The 18,692-nt window shown below is 41.6% G+C and overlaps 2 protein-coding genes and 1 long non-coding RNA gene across 6 annotated transcripts in view; 1 reads left to right on the top strand and 2 right to left on the bottom strand.

The window, feature by feature from the left end:
- The window catches only part of rnf19b (ring finger protein 19B), a 154,467-nt gene extending 149,588 nt beyond the window's left edge, over positions 1–4,879 (bottom strand). Inside the window, exon 1 of one of the 2 annotated variants that reach the window (XM_059954646.1) lies at positions 4,741–4,879. The gene's annotated coding sequence lies outside the window, so the exon portion shown is untranslated. The remainder of the gene's footprint in view (positions 1–4,740) is intronic. The other variant, XM_059954644.1, reaches the window with a different exon arrangement.
- LOC132383540 (uncharacterized) lies at positions 1,977–7,498 on the top strand. The gene is made up of 2 exons (XR_009508707.1): positions 1,977–2,367; positions 4,770–7,498. It is a non-coding gene; the product is annotated as an uncharacterized LOC132383540 (long non-coding RNA).
- The window catches only part of ak2 (adenylate kinase 2), a 36,922-nt gene continuing 25,480 nt past the window's right edge, over positions 7,251–18,692 (bottom strand). For 2 of the 3 annotated variants that reach the window (XM_059954655.1, XM_059954652.1), the window contains 2 exons: positions 16,183–16,255; positions 10,198–14,044 (listed from right to left, as the gene is read on the bottom strand). In XM_059954655.1, the coding sequence (XP_059810638.1) occupies positions 13,823–14,044; positions 16,183–16,255 (295 nt within the window). In that variant the 3' untranslated portion in view covers positions 10,198–13,822. Of the gene's footprint in view, positions 7,638–10,197; positions 14,045–16,182; positions 16,256–18,692 lie in introns of those variants that run through there. The other variant, XM_059954654.1, reaches the window with a different exon arrangement.

Genomic DNA, 18,692 nt, shown 5'->3' with positions numbered 1-18,692 from the left:
CTTGATTGGACATGATATTAAAGGTTACAAGGAGAAGGCCAGGAACTGGGGTTGAGGAGGAGAAGGAAAAAAGGATCAGCCATGATTGAATGGAGGAGCAGACTCCACGGGCCAGATAGCCTAATTCTGCTCCAATGGAAAAGTTGTTCCTGAAATGTTTAGTGTATGCCTTCAGGCTTCTGTACCTTGATAGTAGCAATGAAAAGAGGGCATATCCTGAGCAATGGGGGACCTTACTGATAAATGCCTCCTTTCTGAGGGATTGCCTTTTGAAGGTGTCCTAGATGCTGGGAAGGCTGAGAGTCTTGACTGAGTTCAGAACTTCCTGCAGATTCCCCCCCCCCCCCCCCCATCCTGTGCGGTGGTTCCTCTTTCCTCGACAGCAATGCAACCAGTTCACGTCCCCTCACACAACTTCACCTCTGTACGGACACACATGCAGTAGACAGAGGGGTTGTCTCACACCTCCACAGACCCAAGTTTGATCCCGACCTCCATCCGTACCAAGTCTGCACAATCTCCATGCTGCGTAGTGGGTTAACTAGTCGTTGTAAATTGCCTCCGGTGAATGGTACCAGAGGCAGGAGGGAGTGAACAGGTTATAGGGAAAATAAGTGAGGAGGTTGAGGCGATTGCTCTGAGTACCAGCATAGATTCAATGAGTCGGATTACCGTTAGCGGTACAATATATATATTTTAAAAAATAAAAAAAAGACTTGCTTGAATTTCTTCAGACTGCAGCGAACCACGTTTATATAGCTCATCCACTGTGCGCTTGTAAACGATGCTCATAGCCTGAGACCGCGGGGTTAGCGCGACGCCCGGGAGTTCAGAGTTCAGGGTTCAGGGTTCAATCCATTGTAAGGAGTCAACCTGCTCCCCTTCGAATGCGCGGGTTCCTCGCACGGTACAAAGTCTTGCCAATTGGTGGGTTAATTGGTCATTGCAAATTGCCCCGTGATTAGGTTAGGGGGTTGCTGGCTGGCAGGGCCTAATCCATGCCGTTTCTCTAAATAATCCAATAATACGATCAAGGGGGACAAATGATACACTAATGCAAAAAGAGTTTGCAATTCTATCGATTCGAAATTGCACAGATTTAGAATCTATTTAAATCTTACATCCATCCCACGACGTGACGGAGTAAAATTCTTTGCGTTATGACCCCGCCCCAATGAACAGACGTGTGAATTTAAAAGTCTAATGGGAAAACAGATGGTTATGTCAGAACATTCAAATATTGTTAGTGTACCGGAATAACACTTCTGACCTGTGTCATTTTAAACCAGGACACGTTCCTAGCAATGCCAGACGCTCCCCTTCCTTCTGTAAATAGAGTTACATATTCAAATATCCACGTTATAATACCTGTCGGGTATTAGTGATTGCGACAATCAGTGTAACAATAGTTTTAGGCAGTCTTAAACTGAACTCATTAAAATCTCTGAGCAAACAGAAAGCGGAGATACAAGTGACTGTCCAATTCCTGTATGCAGTGCAGGTGGCCCAGGTGAACTGCAAGCTTGAAATATCTTCGTATTTCGGAAATTTTAGCCTTTATCCACAATGAAAACCGAACCCGTTGATCAGTAGATCTGATTGAGCAGATGAAAGAACTAAAGTAATAAAGACGGGGGGAGGGGGGTTGGATCTCTTAAAAAAATACAAGCCATTTATAATAAAACATCTACACCCCATTTCATTTATAAATAATTCTTCCCTTAATCAGCAAATTCTTATATCTGAACATCATTCAGTATTCTATAACCCCGTGGAAATTAGACTGCGTTCGACAGATTTGACGATTTTAAGGGGACCAATACAATTGGACAGGGTATATCACAGGGGAAACACGCCAGATAAACTGCAGCATTTTCCAACATATCGCAAATATGCTTTTATCGCGCTGGTACTACTGATTATAAAAGGCGCCGAGCCTCCTCTTACCCTGATCGTGCCGGGGCTGGATTCTAAGATGAGATTAGTTTTTCCCTCCGACACCACCCATCGTACCTCACCCTGGGACGAGATGCTGAGATGATCTGCGGGTGCGCAGTCACCGGGCGCGTCACGCAGGGATTTCCTTTCGGCGAGGAAGCCGCGCTTTAGTGCGGAATTCCACGGGGCTCCGCACCTCCCGAACCATGGGGCATCGTGATCCGATTTTTCTTTTGATCAGCAGCGTATTAAATGAGAAAGCCACAGCGCTGCGTGTTCTCAGCTCCTCCTGCAGAGGGACTGGCCCCCTCCAAATCCTGAGGCTTGGGTGCAGTCGGCCAGCGGAGCCTGGCACCGTGACAGGGCTGCGCTGTCAGAAATTTGCCAGGTTCCCTGGAGTCTAAATGACAGCGGTTCCATCCCTTTCGGGTGAGCTGGTCAATGATACAATCGTGAGTCTTATACCGACGCAAACCCTTCAATTTATTTATATATTGCTGTCCCAGTATTTGACCCTACGGTCACGGGACAATTTATAATGGCCAACTGACCTACCAAGCGGTAGGATACGTCTTTTGGAGTGTGGGAGGAAACGGGGTAATGCATAGAAGGGATGGTGGGGTAGAGATGCGTCTCTATCAAAAGCGGTCTTTCCCTCCATTGGCCTTCAGCCCCCCGCCCCCAAACCCTGGGCAAGGTGGAGATGGTCGTACTAGCAGCTGGTGCATACCACAATTCCTGGTTATGTGACCAGGCTGACAATCTCCGAATAGTATTGATAATGGCTGGGGTCACCCGTCTTGTAAAGACACTGCCCAGAAGGTAACGGCAAATCATTTCTGTAAAAAAAAATTGCCAAGAACAATCACGGTCATGAGACCGTTATCGCCCACCTCATTCAACACGGCACATAATGACGGTGATGAATTATGCCCTGTTCTGTGGCATGGAATCCAATTATGATGCTTCTCAGGCCTGAGTTCTGGTATATACTGTCCCCGAAAGAATGTACAATATAGATTTTCCTCATTCTGCAATCGACCAAGTTTTATACAATATGGTTTGCCATCTTTTACACGCAACGCCTGACTGATAAAGTACGTCTTTAACATAATATCTACTTGTGTTGCCACTTGCAGGGAGCTGTGAACGTGCATTCACATATCATTCTATCCCAAGCCTCCTCCCAAAGTGCATCTCCTCACACTTGTCCTGATAAAACCCCATCTTCCATTTGTGTGTCCACGTCTCCAACTGGTCTATATCCTTTGACAAACTTGCACATTATCCACAACGTCACCAATTCTCATTCATCGGCTTACTAACCACTGATATTCTCATCCAAATCATTCATATATATTCTGAACTTCTGATCCCAGCACTAATCCTTACAGAATGGCAGCGGACACAGATCTTCAATCAGCACCACACCACAGTGAGTGCACCTTTCTTATTCCCGAGATCTACTCGTGGCCTCTCACTGGCTGAACTTTCCAAGGTGTCCACACTGTGCAGTTGTAACATTCTCCTTAATCCTCTGAGATTCTCTTACCTCTTTTCCTTCCCTATCATATCACGGCCATCTAAATCCTGGAATACTGAGTTGCTGGCCCTGCCCTTCTCTCAGCCAAGTATCTATAGTTGTAGTTCCATGAACTAATCCAGAATTTGCACATTGACTAATCTGCTACATATGACTCACCTGCTTTATACATTGACTAATGTATATTTTAATACAAAATGTCATACAAAAGTACAGCACAGAAAAAGGCCCTTCAGCCTATGCTGAACCATTTAAACCACCTAGTCCCATTGACCTGCACCGGAACCAAAGCACTCCATACCGCTCCCATCCATGTATCTAACCAAACTTTTCTTAAGACATTGAAAGTGGGCTCACATGCACCACTTGAGCTGGTAGCTCGTTCCACACTATTAATAAATAGTGAAAAAGTTTCCCTTAAACATTTCACATTTTCACCCTTAACCCATGACCTCTTATTGTGGAGAAAGCCTCCTTGCATTCACCCAATCTATATTTCTTCTTAATTAGCCCTACTTGTTCCTAAAATTAGATAACTTAATCTCCACAATGTCTTCACCAGCTGACCTACTGCTCTGGTTCCCACCCACCTCCACACTAGTTTAAACCCTCCAAGTCAAGCTAGCAAACCTCCCTGCATATTGGTTCCACATCAGTGGATGTGCAACACGTCCTTCTTGGGTGGCTCCTACCCGCTCTGGAAAAGAACCCAGTATCTGAGGCCTCTCTCCTGTACCAGTCTTCAGCCGCACATTCACCTGCACGATCTTCCCCGCTAGCATGTGTTACAGGGAGCAATCATCCCTGGAGGTCATGCTTTCTAACCTTCCACCTAAACTCCCTACATACACCATCCTGTGGTTGTCAGCCATGCCAACAGAAGGTCTATCTCTGCTTCTGACAATGAAGTCTCCTCCCACTTACGTCAGGTCACCATTCACTTACATTTCTCACTGCCCTGCAGCAGAACCGTAGATCTGGCTGCTGCTACTGTTTTCTCCTTAACACCCACCCCACCCCCCCCCCCCCCAAAAAAACACTATCTAAGGCCAGATGATTCTGGACCTGGGATGGTTGATGCTCAGAGTGTCTTCCACGTACAAATGCGGTGTATCCCGAGTTCCCATCTGAAACAGCCGACAGTTCGATAAACAGCTTTTTAAACGTATGTAAATATCTCCAGGCAGGGAGCTATTAAAATAGCTTTACACTTAAAATATTTAAACATTTTATACTCTTTATTAAAATAAAACACTCACTTCATTTACTTTATTCCTCTGGGTCACAGTTCACACTTGGTCATCAAGCAGGTCGTTTGTCACACACCAGCGATCGACCCTTGGCATGAAGAGTTGGACTGTTTGGCTCTTTACTTCAGGCAGGGGCCACTCCGGGCTGAGCCCAGCAACCCCGCAGCAGTTCAGGTAAGGCGCCCACGTGACCGGCGGGATACCTCAGCCTTCAGCACGTCGCAGTGGAAAGTGTGCGGGTCCCAGACTCCCCACAGCTCGAAAGTCTAATTGGCTCTGCATTTCTCAACTTCAGCCAGCAGGATTCGGCCCATACTATTACTTTGTCAGCGATAATTATGGCTTCCAGAAATCAATGATCAACCTGTTCAGCTTGTTTACTTGTGAAAAAAAAACTCTGCACCCGATCACTATCAAACCAACCTTTACATTGCATCAGAAGCATCTCAAAAAAAAGTAAAGCTTTCGGTTGTGCATCTGGACAGTGTATGTGTGGGTTTCCTCCCGATCCTCCAGTTTCCTCCCACAATCCAAAGACCTACCAGTTGATTGGTCATCATAAATTATCCTTGTGACTCGCCTAGGGTTGAACTGGAGGGTTGCTGGGCCGTGCATGAACCAAAATTCTAAATAAAATTTATTTAGCCATTGAAATGGAACACATGATTAGGCCAAGGCTCATTCAGGGAGCTGTTTTACAATGATTTTGGAAATCATCTAGTTTAGTTTCAGACTGATGAGAGGAATGAACTCTGTGGCTACAGCACAGTGCCTGAGGGAGAGTAAAAGATTTCTCCACACCCAGGCTGAAACACTATCAGCTAAATTCACCTATTTTAAATAGAATTAATGTTTGTAAAAGGAATGTCAACTTATACTTGAAAACTCCAGAAAAAAATTTGACTTGTGAAGATGAGATACATATGTTTCTTGATGAACTGTTAGCCCAGGGGCTTAAGTTGTTGGATTAAATTGGAGTGTGGGTGTGTAAAGAAAGAGTAGGCTTTGAGGCGGGCAGTTTGAGAAGATCCAGCTTGAGGAATTCATGTTGCCAAGAGTTAATTGGAGGACATTTCAACTGGTGATTTCACCATGCTAACTGTTCAGAAACCTGAAAGCTTAAAGGATGGCAATGAAATGTCATTGTGCATTGGAACTGATGTTGTCAAAAGGAGAAGAAATTGTAATCCAAAGTAACATAGCTTCGAGGTGTACCTTTAACCTCAATAGTAAACATTTCTACAAATACCTCCAGCTAAGAAGTTTTGTTAAGGTAAACCAAAACAACACAATTGCCAGATCCCTACATTCACACTTGAAAAAAAATTACAATAAAGGACAGTTTGAGAAAGGGTATCATTTTGTAATTTTATAATTTGCTGGTATCTTGCTTGTCTGAAAATTCACAATACAAATTGAAAACTTAGGAGGAAAATTTGCAGCTTAAAATTTCGGACGAAGAGTGGAAAACAGCTTGTACCAATGCTCATACTAAGTCAATAAACACTCGCCTTAAATTGATACAGTACAAATGGTTAATGTTGACATATGTCACACCAGTGGAATTAAACTGATACAACAAAAACATATCAGACATATGCACAAAATGTACAGAAGCTAAAGGTACATTGTTTTATTGTATGTGGCAATGTAGAGAGATTGGAGCATTCTGGGAAGAAGTACGAGCTATAATCAAGAAAATTATTTCAGAACAAGTTTCACTGGACCCTAAACTCTTTCTGTTGAGTTTGTACCTAGAGAAACATAATTACAGAAAAAATTACAAGCACTTATAGATCTCAGCTTACTTCATGCTAAAACATGTATTGCACAATTATGGAAAAGTACTCATAGACCAGGCACTACTCAATGGATAAGGCAGATGTTCTCAAAGTCTCCCATTGGAAAGGATAACCTATATATTAAGGTCTAAACAGCAGATATTTGAGAATATATGGAGATCCTTCATTAACTACGTCAAGGATGTGGACTTAACAGAAGATTAAGAGTATTATCTTCTGTAGACAATGCAGCTTCCAAAATTTGTAGAAGATTTATATTATTTATTTATTTATTGATTATAAATACCTGTTAAATTTTACACATTTTTTACCACTTGTTAAAATAGGAGAAGCATTTTGTGTGTTTTTTTTGTGTGTGTTGTCTTGTTTGTTGTGTTAATACAGCAACTTCTGTATTTTCTGAATAACATAAGAAAGTATAGGAAGGTAAAAGCTGTATTTCATGGTATTAAAATGCAAATAAACATATTGTGGTAAAAAAATAGCTTGCAAAGAAACTGCAAATGACTTAATATCCAAGGTATTTAAATATATTCAATTAAAACAGAGGCTCCCAACCTCTTCTATACCGTGGGCCAATACTGTTAAGCAAAGGGTTTGTGGACCCCCAGATTGGGAACCCCTAAATTTAACAGTAATGGGTTATTTACTTCATGGAAGATCCAGTAACCCTTAAAGCTTTAAATGCAACCAAAAGACTTAATTTGAACAGCATGGTAAATGTGTACATCTCTTTATTGCTCCATCATTCATAAAAAGATTATTCTTAATTAGCTCATGTGACAAACTTGCACCTCCCCATAAGGCAATATGTAGTATTGTTAAGGCAGCTGGAAAAAGTTATCAGTATATAACACGGCTCTGCATAAACTGAAAATGTTCCCTCTTTCCCATAATATGATCCATAAAAAATTGGGAGAAATTAATTGACAAGTAACAGCACTCAATAATTCACACATTATGTTCCACAGCATGATTTTAAAAACTGAATTGCACTTCAGTACTAAAACAAATATCCCCATCTCATTATGTAAACATTTGCAAACTTGATCGCTTGGCACATTGTGGCTTGGGAAACTCTCTGGCACCATAATTTTCATTTGGCTGCAATGAGATAAAAAGAGGGTTAAGTAAATTTTAGGCTGAGAAAGGATTTGTACCTCAGGTCCTGAGGCCCTTGACTGACAAGATCACATAACAATGAACACCGCCAAGTGCCCCCTCCCAACATACGTTTAATTTCAGAACATCACTCTTGTAAATCAATAACCTGATCATTAATTATTTAACTAATGGCCCAAGTTTTCCACTGGCATTATTTAATCCCAGCTCTTAATCATCTGCTTTAAGTCAACCTATTTACGATATTTCTACTACCTCAAAACAAAAGAAATCTTCTGTAGCGGTTACAAACCAAAACTGCTCTGAGACCGAGCATGGAGGGGTGGGAGTGTCGACACTGTATGACTCGCTATCCACAATGACGAAGTTCCGAAGTTCAAAAGATTATGTTCAATCCTTTATTAAGAAACTAGCAAAGACGAACAATCTTGTAATGTTAAAAAACTAACAGAGACTTCTAAGAGACTCTTAAGATAGGTACATGGAAAATTCTAGGCAGCTTCTAGAGTAGGTTGCGTTGTGGGCTGAAGGACCTGTAATGTGCTGCAGATTTTCTATGTTAAATTAACAATTCTAAGTGGTCCAATAACGATATAACAATCTTAAGCTTGTGTTCCAATTAGCAGGCAATCAAAACAATAAATAAATAAATCATCCCATGGTTCACCCACCTCTCCCACCCCCAGCTCTACCTGGACTAAAAACTGACCCAAGACAAAGCATGAAGACGTAACTATACTTATTCACTTCTACCATGCCTCAACACACGTGACAAGTTACCCATAATAAACGCACAACATAAAATACGTACAACACATACAGAAAATAAGATACATGGCTCCTACATCCCCTAAAAGGGATGCGTCTTTGAAAGAACACTGGCGTCAATGTTTAATGCCTGACAAATGTAGGTGAACCATGTAACCTTCCACACAAGGAAATTCAGCTTTAACAATAATTTGCACGTTAAAAGTAATCGCAGATTAGTGAAGTTTAAATGACGTAACCGAGAAAGTTCCCTGTAGCTTTCTTTCAAAAGATAGAAATAATAATTTTATTAATGAACAGGAATCACGTGGAAAATAGGGATAATTCTGGATTGTGGACGGAATAATGGCAAAAAATACGAAATACTCAATTACATTTGCTACAGACAGCCTCAGCTTTGCCACCCATTATAACTAAACTGTGTTTAAGAACTGTTCTGCTGGCCTAGATTTAATAGGGCCCTAAAGAACATTTCTTCTTAATATATGCTTCAATTCACAACATTAATAGTCATAGACCAAAGGCTGCACTCCTCAAGAATATTTCTTAATATTTTACTTTATTCAGATACAGCGGAGAATTGGCCCTTCCAGACATTTCAGCTGCGCCACCCAGCAACCCCTGCTTTAACCCTTTGCCTAATCACACGACAATTTACAATGATCAATTAACCTACTAACCGATACGTCTTTGGACTGCGGGAGGAAACCGGAGCACCCAGAGGAAACCCACGCGGTCGGGGGAAGAACATACAAACTCCTTACAGACAGCGGTGGGAATTGAATGCAGGTGGCTGGTGCTGCCAAGCGTTGTGCTGACCACATCCCTCACGCTTCAATTCACAATGTAATAAGTGTTCCAAACTGAAACTCAGACTATGCTGTTACAAAGCTGAACAGTTATGCACATTTTCAACATCCCATTTTACTAATTCCCCAGTCACACTTCACCACCGAAATTTATAGGTTAGGGGGATTTATTTTAAGTAACAGTAATCCTTTTAAAAGGACGTGAGAGTACTTTTCAAGTGCAGTCATCTACAAAGTGCTCTGTGGAACCAAGCTGCTGAAGAGTGCCATATAAATGCGGGTCGTCTTTAACTACCAAATTTAAGTTAATTTTATTTCGAGACACAGCATAGAATAGGTAGGCCCTTCCAGCCCAACGAGCAGCCTTGCACTGCAACCCACCTGTTTAACCCTTTGCCTAGTCACGGGACAATTTACAATGACCTACCAACTGGTAGGTCTTTGGACCGTGGCAGGAAAATGGAGCAGTTGGAGGGAACCCACATGCTCACGGAAAAAAAATGTACAAACTCCTCATGGGCAATGTTGGAATTTAACTCTGAACTCCCAACGAAGCTGTAATAGCGTCGTGCTAACTGTGACACCCTAACTTTAAGATGTTGCTACTGTAACCTGTTATCTACATACAAAATGTAAGAAATATGAGAGAGAGGTTTCTTAGTAAACCCAGGGTTTCGCCATCGATGCTCCCCCGTTGTGATTATCACTACCAACTACTGATAGGTAGCTATTTAATCCAGAAGGGAAATGGAGGCCATGGGAAGGGTGATTACATGTTCCAAGAAGGATCTGGTAGTCTGCTGAGTATTTCTAGGATGAGCTTTGGATTCAGATTTCCAGCACCTGCTTTTATATCGTCATTCAATTTGTGTATTTGAAAATTTATTTCTTCATAGTAAACAGCATGCTTCAGAGTTCTCTTTTATTAAGACATATTTAAATGAAGCTGACCACTCCAAGATGGATGAACTTCACTGGTTTGCCTTTATTTTGACTCTTTTACAAAACACAGCAGAGCAAATTGTCAAAACATTGTCTTGAACTTGCAGGCAAATCCGCTCTCAGTTTTGGAACAAGATGCATTAATTGAAGTAGATATTAGGAACAGAGTCTCCAAATACAATCAAAGTTGTACTTATGCTAAAAGCAATTTTACTCCTTCAATCGGCCAGAATTAGCTACAACCAAATTCTCAGTTGTACACTGGAATAACAGTGAGGCTGAATCTCTACTCAGGACTGGTGGGGACCTGGAGGATTCCCAGCCCTTAGAATAGGATGCTACAAACAATCTAACACTGACACTTAAACAAAATGAAACTCGGAAATAAAGTGGCACATAGATTTGTTTTTACAAATGATTAACTAAGTCACTAAGGCAAATTTGACTTCAGCTAAGGGTGGCAGTGGTTTTTACTTATAATAATTGAAAACTAGGAAGACAGTTCAGCACCAGTGGGGTGGACAGCAGCTGACATCACACATTTGCCCAAAATAACAACTGTTCTCTCCAATTACGCTGCCTAAATTGGTATGTTTTTCCAACTTTAAAAAAAAAATTTAAGATATTAACATAGCTATTTTAGTTCTACTATTCCAATTTATTTAGTGAAAAAACTAAGCAAATTTAACATTCTAAACATCATACAGTCCTTGAAGATACATTTGGGAGGGAGATAATCAGAAGTTGCAGTTAAGATGAAGACAGATAGGTCATCTTGCCCAGGTTACACCAGCGGTTCCCAAACTCCCAACCATTCTTTGTGACAGGGTACAATGCCAATGGCAGGTTGGGAACCCCTGGATTAGACCAAGCCTTCACTTTTCAGCTGAAGAGAACCCGAAACAAGTTATTTCACTGATTCTACTCAAATGTACTAATTAACAATTCGACTGCTCTGCCAGCTGATAGCAAACCTGAGCCAGAGAGAAAGATTTTTGGCGCCTTGTAGGATTTGAGGGAGTGATACAAATGGTGGAAGAAGTGGGACAACATGTGTAGACTCAATGATCCCATTTCAGATGGAGCTGAAATTTGAGATTTGTAAATGGCATTTCAGAAAGTAGCTCACAGTTTCAATACTCTGCTTCAAGACCTTACTAGATTTGATGACACTAAATCAAAATCTGTAATATTTTGAATTTAAAAAATGCCACTGCTGTGACACATTCTACACTAAGGAGATAATTTGGTAAGATGACTCATGGTATTTTTCCCAAAACAGTTGATCTCTAAAGTAATATTTTTATTTAAGTCTAGTCAAGAATTTATTTTTAAAGTCAAAGAGATGGGAGTTATCAGTAACTTTTGTTAATTCTTGCAAGAATCTACACTATGCTATTATTTGAAAAGAAGTTTAAGTCTGTTGAATATTGATGATTAGTTTCATGGTATATGATGACAAGCCAAAGACAAATATGAGTAACAGCATTTGATGAGAGAGGCAAAAGTTTGATGAATACAAAAAAGATCATAGCAGTTTCCTCCCCTATCAGGTTAGCTAATTTACACCATAATCTGTATTGATGACTATACCCTTTTAAACAATTTAACTCGTGGGAAATTCAGATTACTACATTTGGTTTAGATATGCAGAATGGCTCTGAACTAAACAGCTGATAAACTATGATTTGGAACATTAAAATAGTAGCCACAACAAAAGTTGAACTAAATAATATTCAACTATCAAATATAAACTATAGCAGTTGATTGACAGATTAAACTACTAACATTCTTTTAAGCTTTTTTTTTGCAAATGTTGTAATAAATAGATTCAATTCTTTTCCAGTTATCTAAATTATCCTCAAGCAAAATACAGTGGATTCTGGTTAATTGAGCCATTGTTTAATTGGGGCAGTGCTTATTTGGGACAACTCTTAAAGAACAAAAACTTAAATTGCCAGGATTCCTTTTGTTTATCTGAGACACTCTGTTGCTTCACTGGGGCAAGAGATTGTTGCTGAACAGGTTCAAATTGGTTTGATGCTACACTGTGCTTAGAGTGAATATTTAAACAGCGTCAGCTGTGTGTGTTTGTTTCAAAGAGCATGGATTATTGTCACTAATAGTTGGCAAGAAATAAGCAGTAAGACAATTCAAAACCGTTTTGTTCACTGTGGTTTCAAGCACTCGGGCTTGGAGATGCCAGAACCAGCCTGGAGTGAAAATATAACGATTTCACTACAACAAGTTAGGAATTACGAATTACTGACAACCATCTTGAATGTTACAATGAAAATGAAGATTTGGAGAATGCAATGATAGACAGCACTGTATGAAGGCAGTCCATTATCTGCACTAGGTGTTTGCACTGATTTTGTATATTGCATACACTGGATGAAATCCTCCATCAATGACTATTAGGATCTAATACAGTTTTATAGGGTGGTGTGGTGGAGATACATCTCTACTAAAGCCTGCAAGTCACACTTAGGCAAGGTGTAGCACCTACTTAGCCCCCAGTCAGGGTTATGTGAAGCTACGGGATTAAGAGGTGAATGGTTGTATGGGCAGATGGTGCTTATCACAAGTCCTGGTTATGTGACCACTGACACCAGGCAGACAATCTCTGAAGAGTATTGATAATGGCTGGGGTCACCTGTTTTGTAAATACGCTGGCAATGGCAGAACATTTTGGTAGAAAAAACTCTCCAAGAGCAATCATGGTCATGGAAAAGCCATGACTGCCCATGTTATATGACACAGCACATAATGAACAAACGAACAAACACAATTTTATAGTACTGTGGTACTATTAGTAGTGTTCCAATTTGTTCTGTATGGTGATATCCAAAAAGGAGAATCCTATCTGCAGGCTGAGAATAACTGGGAAAGACATAAAACAAGTACAGAACCTTTGCTACTTAGGAAGCTGGGTGACGTCAGATGGCCGGTGCGACATGGACATCAAAAGAAGAATAGGGATGGCAAAACACACCTTTATGAGAATGAAGAGTATACTAGGCATGACAACCCGCCTCAGAGTACTGAAATGTTACGTTTATCCAGTTATGTTATATGGCTCAGAATGTTGGACTATATCTAGTAACATGAGGAAACGAATTGAAGCAGCAGAGATGTGGTTTTTGAGGAGGATGCAAAGAATATCATGGATGAAACGAATATCTAATGAGGGTGTCATGAACAGAACAAGAACTAAAAGAGAAATAATGTATGAGATCATGAAAAGGCAACATAACTTCACTGGACATGTGATTAGGAAAGAGGAGTTGGGATGCACGGTAACTATGGGAAAGATTGAAGGGAAGAAAGCAAGAGGAAGGCAAAGACAAATGATGATGGAGACAGCAGCCAGAGAACTGGAAATGAATACCAATGAATTGACCCACTTGACTTGAAACAGGAGTGTGTGGACCATGGCAGACAAAGCTCAAACTGGGCACGGCACCTGATGATGATTTCACTTAAATACATTATGTGTCTTGTGTTATAACTTTTTATTAAAATTTGCATGAAACTTCAGCTACTAGGGGGAGTCACTTAATTGAACCAAAATGTACTAGACCCATGTGTCCCAATTAACCAGAATCCACTTTATTATGTAATCATTGACTGCTTAGCAATTAAAAATCAAACAAACATAACCAGGTCCTTACATGTAGCTCCACTGAAAGCAGCTAGAATGGCAGAGAAAATTACTTCGGGAGACTGTGCTGCATCAATTGCTGTATGAAGCCCCTTCTTCTGGTAATATGAAACAAGGGGCTTGGTTTGGGTGTGATAAGAAGCTAGGCGAGATTTTAAAGTCTCTTCGTTGTCATCCGAGCGTTTTATCAAAGCTTCACCGGTTACCTTAGTACAGAAAAATACAAAATAATTACAGCGTCATGCACATGCACAGATATAGAGACCAGGCTGAAGAGTTGTGAGGAATACAAATCAAATATGCCTATCCCACTGCTCATTCTGGCGATCTGTCTACAAACATCAGGAGTCACAAAACTAAAAGATAACTGCTAGAGTAACACCCAACTTCCAGAAACTTCAGCCAAAACACCTGGGATATTTTGTGTGATAATGAATCTAGACTTGCTTCCCTGGAAAGCAGTTCTAAAAGATAACTTTTTTCCTCTTCCCAATCCTCGACGCACACAAACTTTATGACGGTGAATTTTATTCTGTATTTCAAAATTTTTGGGTGCTGATTTGTAAATTCTGCAAGGGCGAATTTATTACCCAAATGGATGAAAAACAGGAATTATCTGCATTAGCTTTGGAAATGGGGCGGGAGAAGAGTGTTCAACCAGTTCGGTAATGGGTAATTTGGAAGCTGGTATTTTTTTTCATTAATATGATGGATTTCTGGTGCTTCTGACGAATTGACCCAAAAGTTCAACAGCCGAAAGCACTTGTCCATTCTGAGTCAATGACTTGATCGCCTGTGTGGCGGGGCGGAGGCATGTCTCCACCAAAGGAGGCGTAATGTACTCTTTCCTTCTGCTAGCCTGCAGGTCACCCATGGGCAAAGTGTAACACCTGCTCAGCCCCCATCCCCGATCAGGGTCACAAGAAACCTTGGAAGCAGGCGGTGGAGGTTCATATGAGCACAAGTCCTGGTTATGTGACCACTGACACCAGGCAGACAGTCTCTGAAGAGTTTTGATAATGGCTAGGGTCACCCGTCTTGTAAAGACACTGCCCAGAAGAAGGCAATGACAAACCACTTCTTTAGAAAAGTCTTCCAAAAGCAATCATGGTCCTAAGACCATGATGATGACATACAACACAGCACATAATGATGACGATGACTTAATGCTCAAATTATTTTCCCTGTCCACTTAGTAATCTCAGCCATGACTGCCCAAAGAAATTGACTGAATGTAATTAAGATTCTAGCTTTGGGGATGTTGATTCATTTCTACTTGGCAATTTGGAAGCTTTAACAGAAGCAGCATTGTTGGGTTATTCTTTTGTGTTTTGATGCACCCAATACAGGTATTCCAGATCTCGGAAGCAAAAGGGAGGGCAGAGCCTGATGTCAGGCCCAGATTTATCGGTTCTGTCAAGATCATCTGTGGCCGCACATGCAAGGACCTACACCTCCGAGAGCCAGAATCAAAATCCTTGTCTCAGACAGTCAGTCAGCACTCCAAGCGAGGAGCAATTCTTAACCTTGACCCTGTTCTTGAGACAAGCTCCTCAACTCCTTCCCTATCTGGTCTCACCTCACTACTCCCAGAAAGGATGTAAGCCAATCACTCCCCCACCCACCCAAGAAACTTACTGGTATGACACTAATCACTGACTTTGCAAAATTAAGCCCACTTAATAGAGTGCTTTAGCCATTTTTTTGTTTTTAAACTGGCTTAGAACAGCGGTGCCCAACCCCTCAGTTAATGGTAGGAGTCCACGGCATAAAAAGACTGGGAACTCCTGCCTTAGAATTTCAGTTAGAAATACATTGGGAAAGACATGACAAAAGGACTACTAAATTTATATACATTGTCAAACCAAAAAGACAAAAAGATAATTTTCACAGCACTTAGAAAAGCTGAAATAAAGTCATACATTGTGGCTTCGGGTTTGCTAGCAGACTGTAAAATTTCTAAAAGCCTTTTAGCTAGTATGCAATGTGAATTGCTGTTACTTTCACATTTCCCCCCACCCCTGATGAGGTTTTCAAAGAGTGACACATGAAACACTGAAGCAGAAAAATAAGCTGCAAGTTTTAGAAATGAAAACAAATATAATGCAGCCAAGGCAACTACGAAGGTATGTGTTAAAAGGTTTCACTACATGTAGAAACAGAAGCACAAATTACATTAAATGGAAGCAAACCAGAATTCAACTTAAATAAATAACATTCATTTTCAGGCCCTGCACAGCCTGTACATTCTGAGGACTGAACTTTTGGGAAGATTATTTCATTCATAATAGTCTAACTGTACAAGTTTAAAATGTGTTACACAATCACGATTCATTATACATACGTCATCTTTCATGGGCACTTTGGGTGGTTTATACAATTCGTGGTAGGTGCGTCCACTGGCTTGATGGACCAGTCTATACATATATAAAGAAACATACATGGTTGTTACATAGTCTCCTCATTAATGTCACTTTTAATTTTCACTGGATGGCTATATTTCACTTTAAGAGACTTTAACTGATAGTAGACTTATAAGACCGTAAGACACTGTAGCGGAATTGGGCCATTTGGCCCATCGAGTTGGCTCTGCCATTTCATCATGGCTGATCCATTTCTCTCTCTCAACCCCCCAGTCTCCTGCCTTCTCCCCATAACCTTTCATACTTTGACTATGAAAGAATCTATCAACCTCTACCTTACATATACCCAATGACCTGGCATCCACAGCTGCCTGTGACATCGAATTCGACAGATTTACCACTCTCTGGCTCAAGAAATTCCTCCCCATTTCTGTTCCAAATGGTCTTCCCTCTATTTTGAGACTGTGCCCTCTGGTCCAAAACTTCTCCCACCAAAGGAAATATCCTCCTCACATCCACTCTATCTAGGCCTTTCTACAATACAAGACCATAATACATAGTAGAAGAATTAGGCCATTCGGTCGTCAAGTCGGATTTAATCCTGTGATACCAATACTATCTTTACGAACTTGATGGTGCTCTTAAAGGACAATAAGTTAACAATATCAAATCTGAATTTACTATTGTTTCAATTAATATTTTGCAAAGCAACACACACAAAATGCTGGAAGAACTCAGCAGACCAGGCAGCATCTATGGAAAAGAGTAAACAGTAAACACGCGGTGCATGTGGAAGGGCATCCAGGACATCACCAATTACAAGACAACATCACCTGACTGTGCAGGTGATTGATGCCTCCCTCCCAAATGTGTTGAATAACTTCTATGCCCGGTTTGAGGTGGAAAATGACGTGGCGTCGAGGAAGTCCACCCCTCCTGCGAATGACTAGGTGCTGTGTCTCACTGTGGCCGACGTGAAAAGAACCCTGTGCAGGGTCAACCCATGGAAGGCTCCTGGACCAGACAACATCCCTGGTAGAGTGCTCAGAGGATGTGCAGACCAGCTAGCAGATGTTCTCACTTACATTTTCAGCATCTCCCTGAGCAGCGCCACCATTCCAACGTGCTTCAAGGCCGCCACCATCGCCCCATGCCGAAGAAGTCTTCAGTGTCCTGCCTAAATTACTACCGTCCTGTTGCACTTGCATCCATCATCATGAAGTGTTTTGAGAGGCTCGTCATGAGGCATAGCAAGACCCTGCTGCTCCCCTCACTGGATCCCTTGCAGTTTGCGTACTGTCCCAACCGCTCAACAGATGACGCCATTGCCATCACCCTCCACCTGGCCCTAACCCACCTGGACAAAAAAGACACATACGCTTGAATGCTGTTCATAGACTTCAGTTCAGCATTCAACACAATCATCCCTCAGAAACTGACTGGAAAGCTGAGCCTATTGGGCCTGAACACCTCCCTCTGTAACTGGATCCTAGACTTCCTGACTGGGAGATCTGTCAGTCCGGATCGGGAACAGCATCTCCAACACCATCACACTGAGCACAGGGGCTCGCATGCTCAGTCCACTGCTGTTCACTCTGCTGACCCACAACTGTGCTGCAACACACAGCTCGAACCACATCATCAAGTTCGCAAATGACACCACAGTGGTGGGTCTAATCAGCAAGAACGACAAGTCAGCTTACAGAGAGGAGGTGCAACGGCTAACGGACTGGTGCAGAGCCAACAACCTGTCTCTTAATGTGAACAAAACAAAAGAGATGGTTGTTGACTTCAGGAGGGCACCGAATTTCTTGGTGTTCACCTGACAGAATCTCATCTGGTCCCTCAACACCAGCTCCATAGCAAAGAAAGCCCAGCAGGGTCTCTACTTTCTGCGAAGGCTGAGGGAAGTCCATCTCCTACCCCACATCCTCATCACATTCTACAGAGGTTGTATTGAGAGCATCCTGAGCAGATGCATCACTGCCTGGTTCGGAAACTGTACCATCTCGGATCACAAGACCCTGCAGCGGATAGTGAGGTCAGCTGAGAAGATCATTGGGGTCTCTCTTCCCGCCATCACGGACATTTACACTACACGCTGCATCCGCAAAGGAAACAGCATTATGAAGGGCCCCATGCACCCATCATACAATCTCTTCTCCCTCCTGCCTTCTGGAATAAGGCTCCGAAGCATTCGGGCTCTTACGACCAGACTATATAACAGTTTTTTCCCCCAAGCTATCCGACTCCTCAATACCCAGAGCCTGGACTGACACCTTGCCCTACTGTCTTGTTTATTATTTATTGTAATGCCGGTACTGTTTTTGTGCACTTTATGCAGTCCAGTGTAGGTCTGTAGTCTAGTATAGCTTTCTCTGTATTTTCATTATATAGTTCAGTCTAGTTTTTGTACTGTGTCATGTAAACCATGGTCCTGAAAAACATTGTCTCATTTTTACTATGCACTGTACCAGCAGTTATGGTCGAA

This window comes from Hypanus sabinus, chromosome 30 (assembly GCF_030144855.1).
Source record: "Hypanus sabinus isolate sHypSab1 chromosome 30, sHypSab1.hap1, whole genome shotgun sequence".
In the NCBI taxonomy this organism is placed as follows: Eukaryota; Metazoa; Chordata; class Chondrichthyes; order Myliobatiformes; family Dasyatidae; genus Hypanus; species Hypanus sabinus.
Note: the sequence above shows the minus strand (reverse complement) of the source record. Positions and strands in the feature narration are given on the sequence as shown.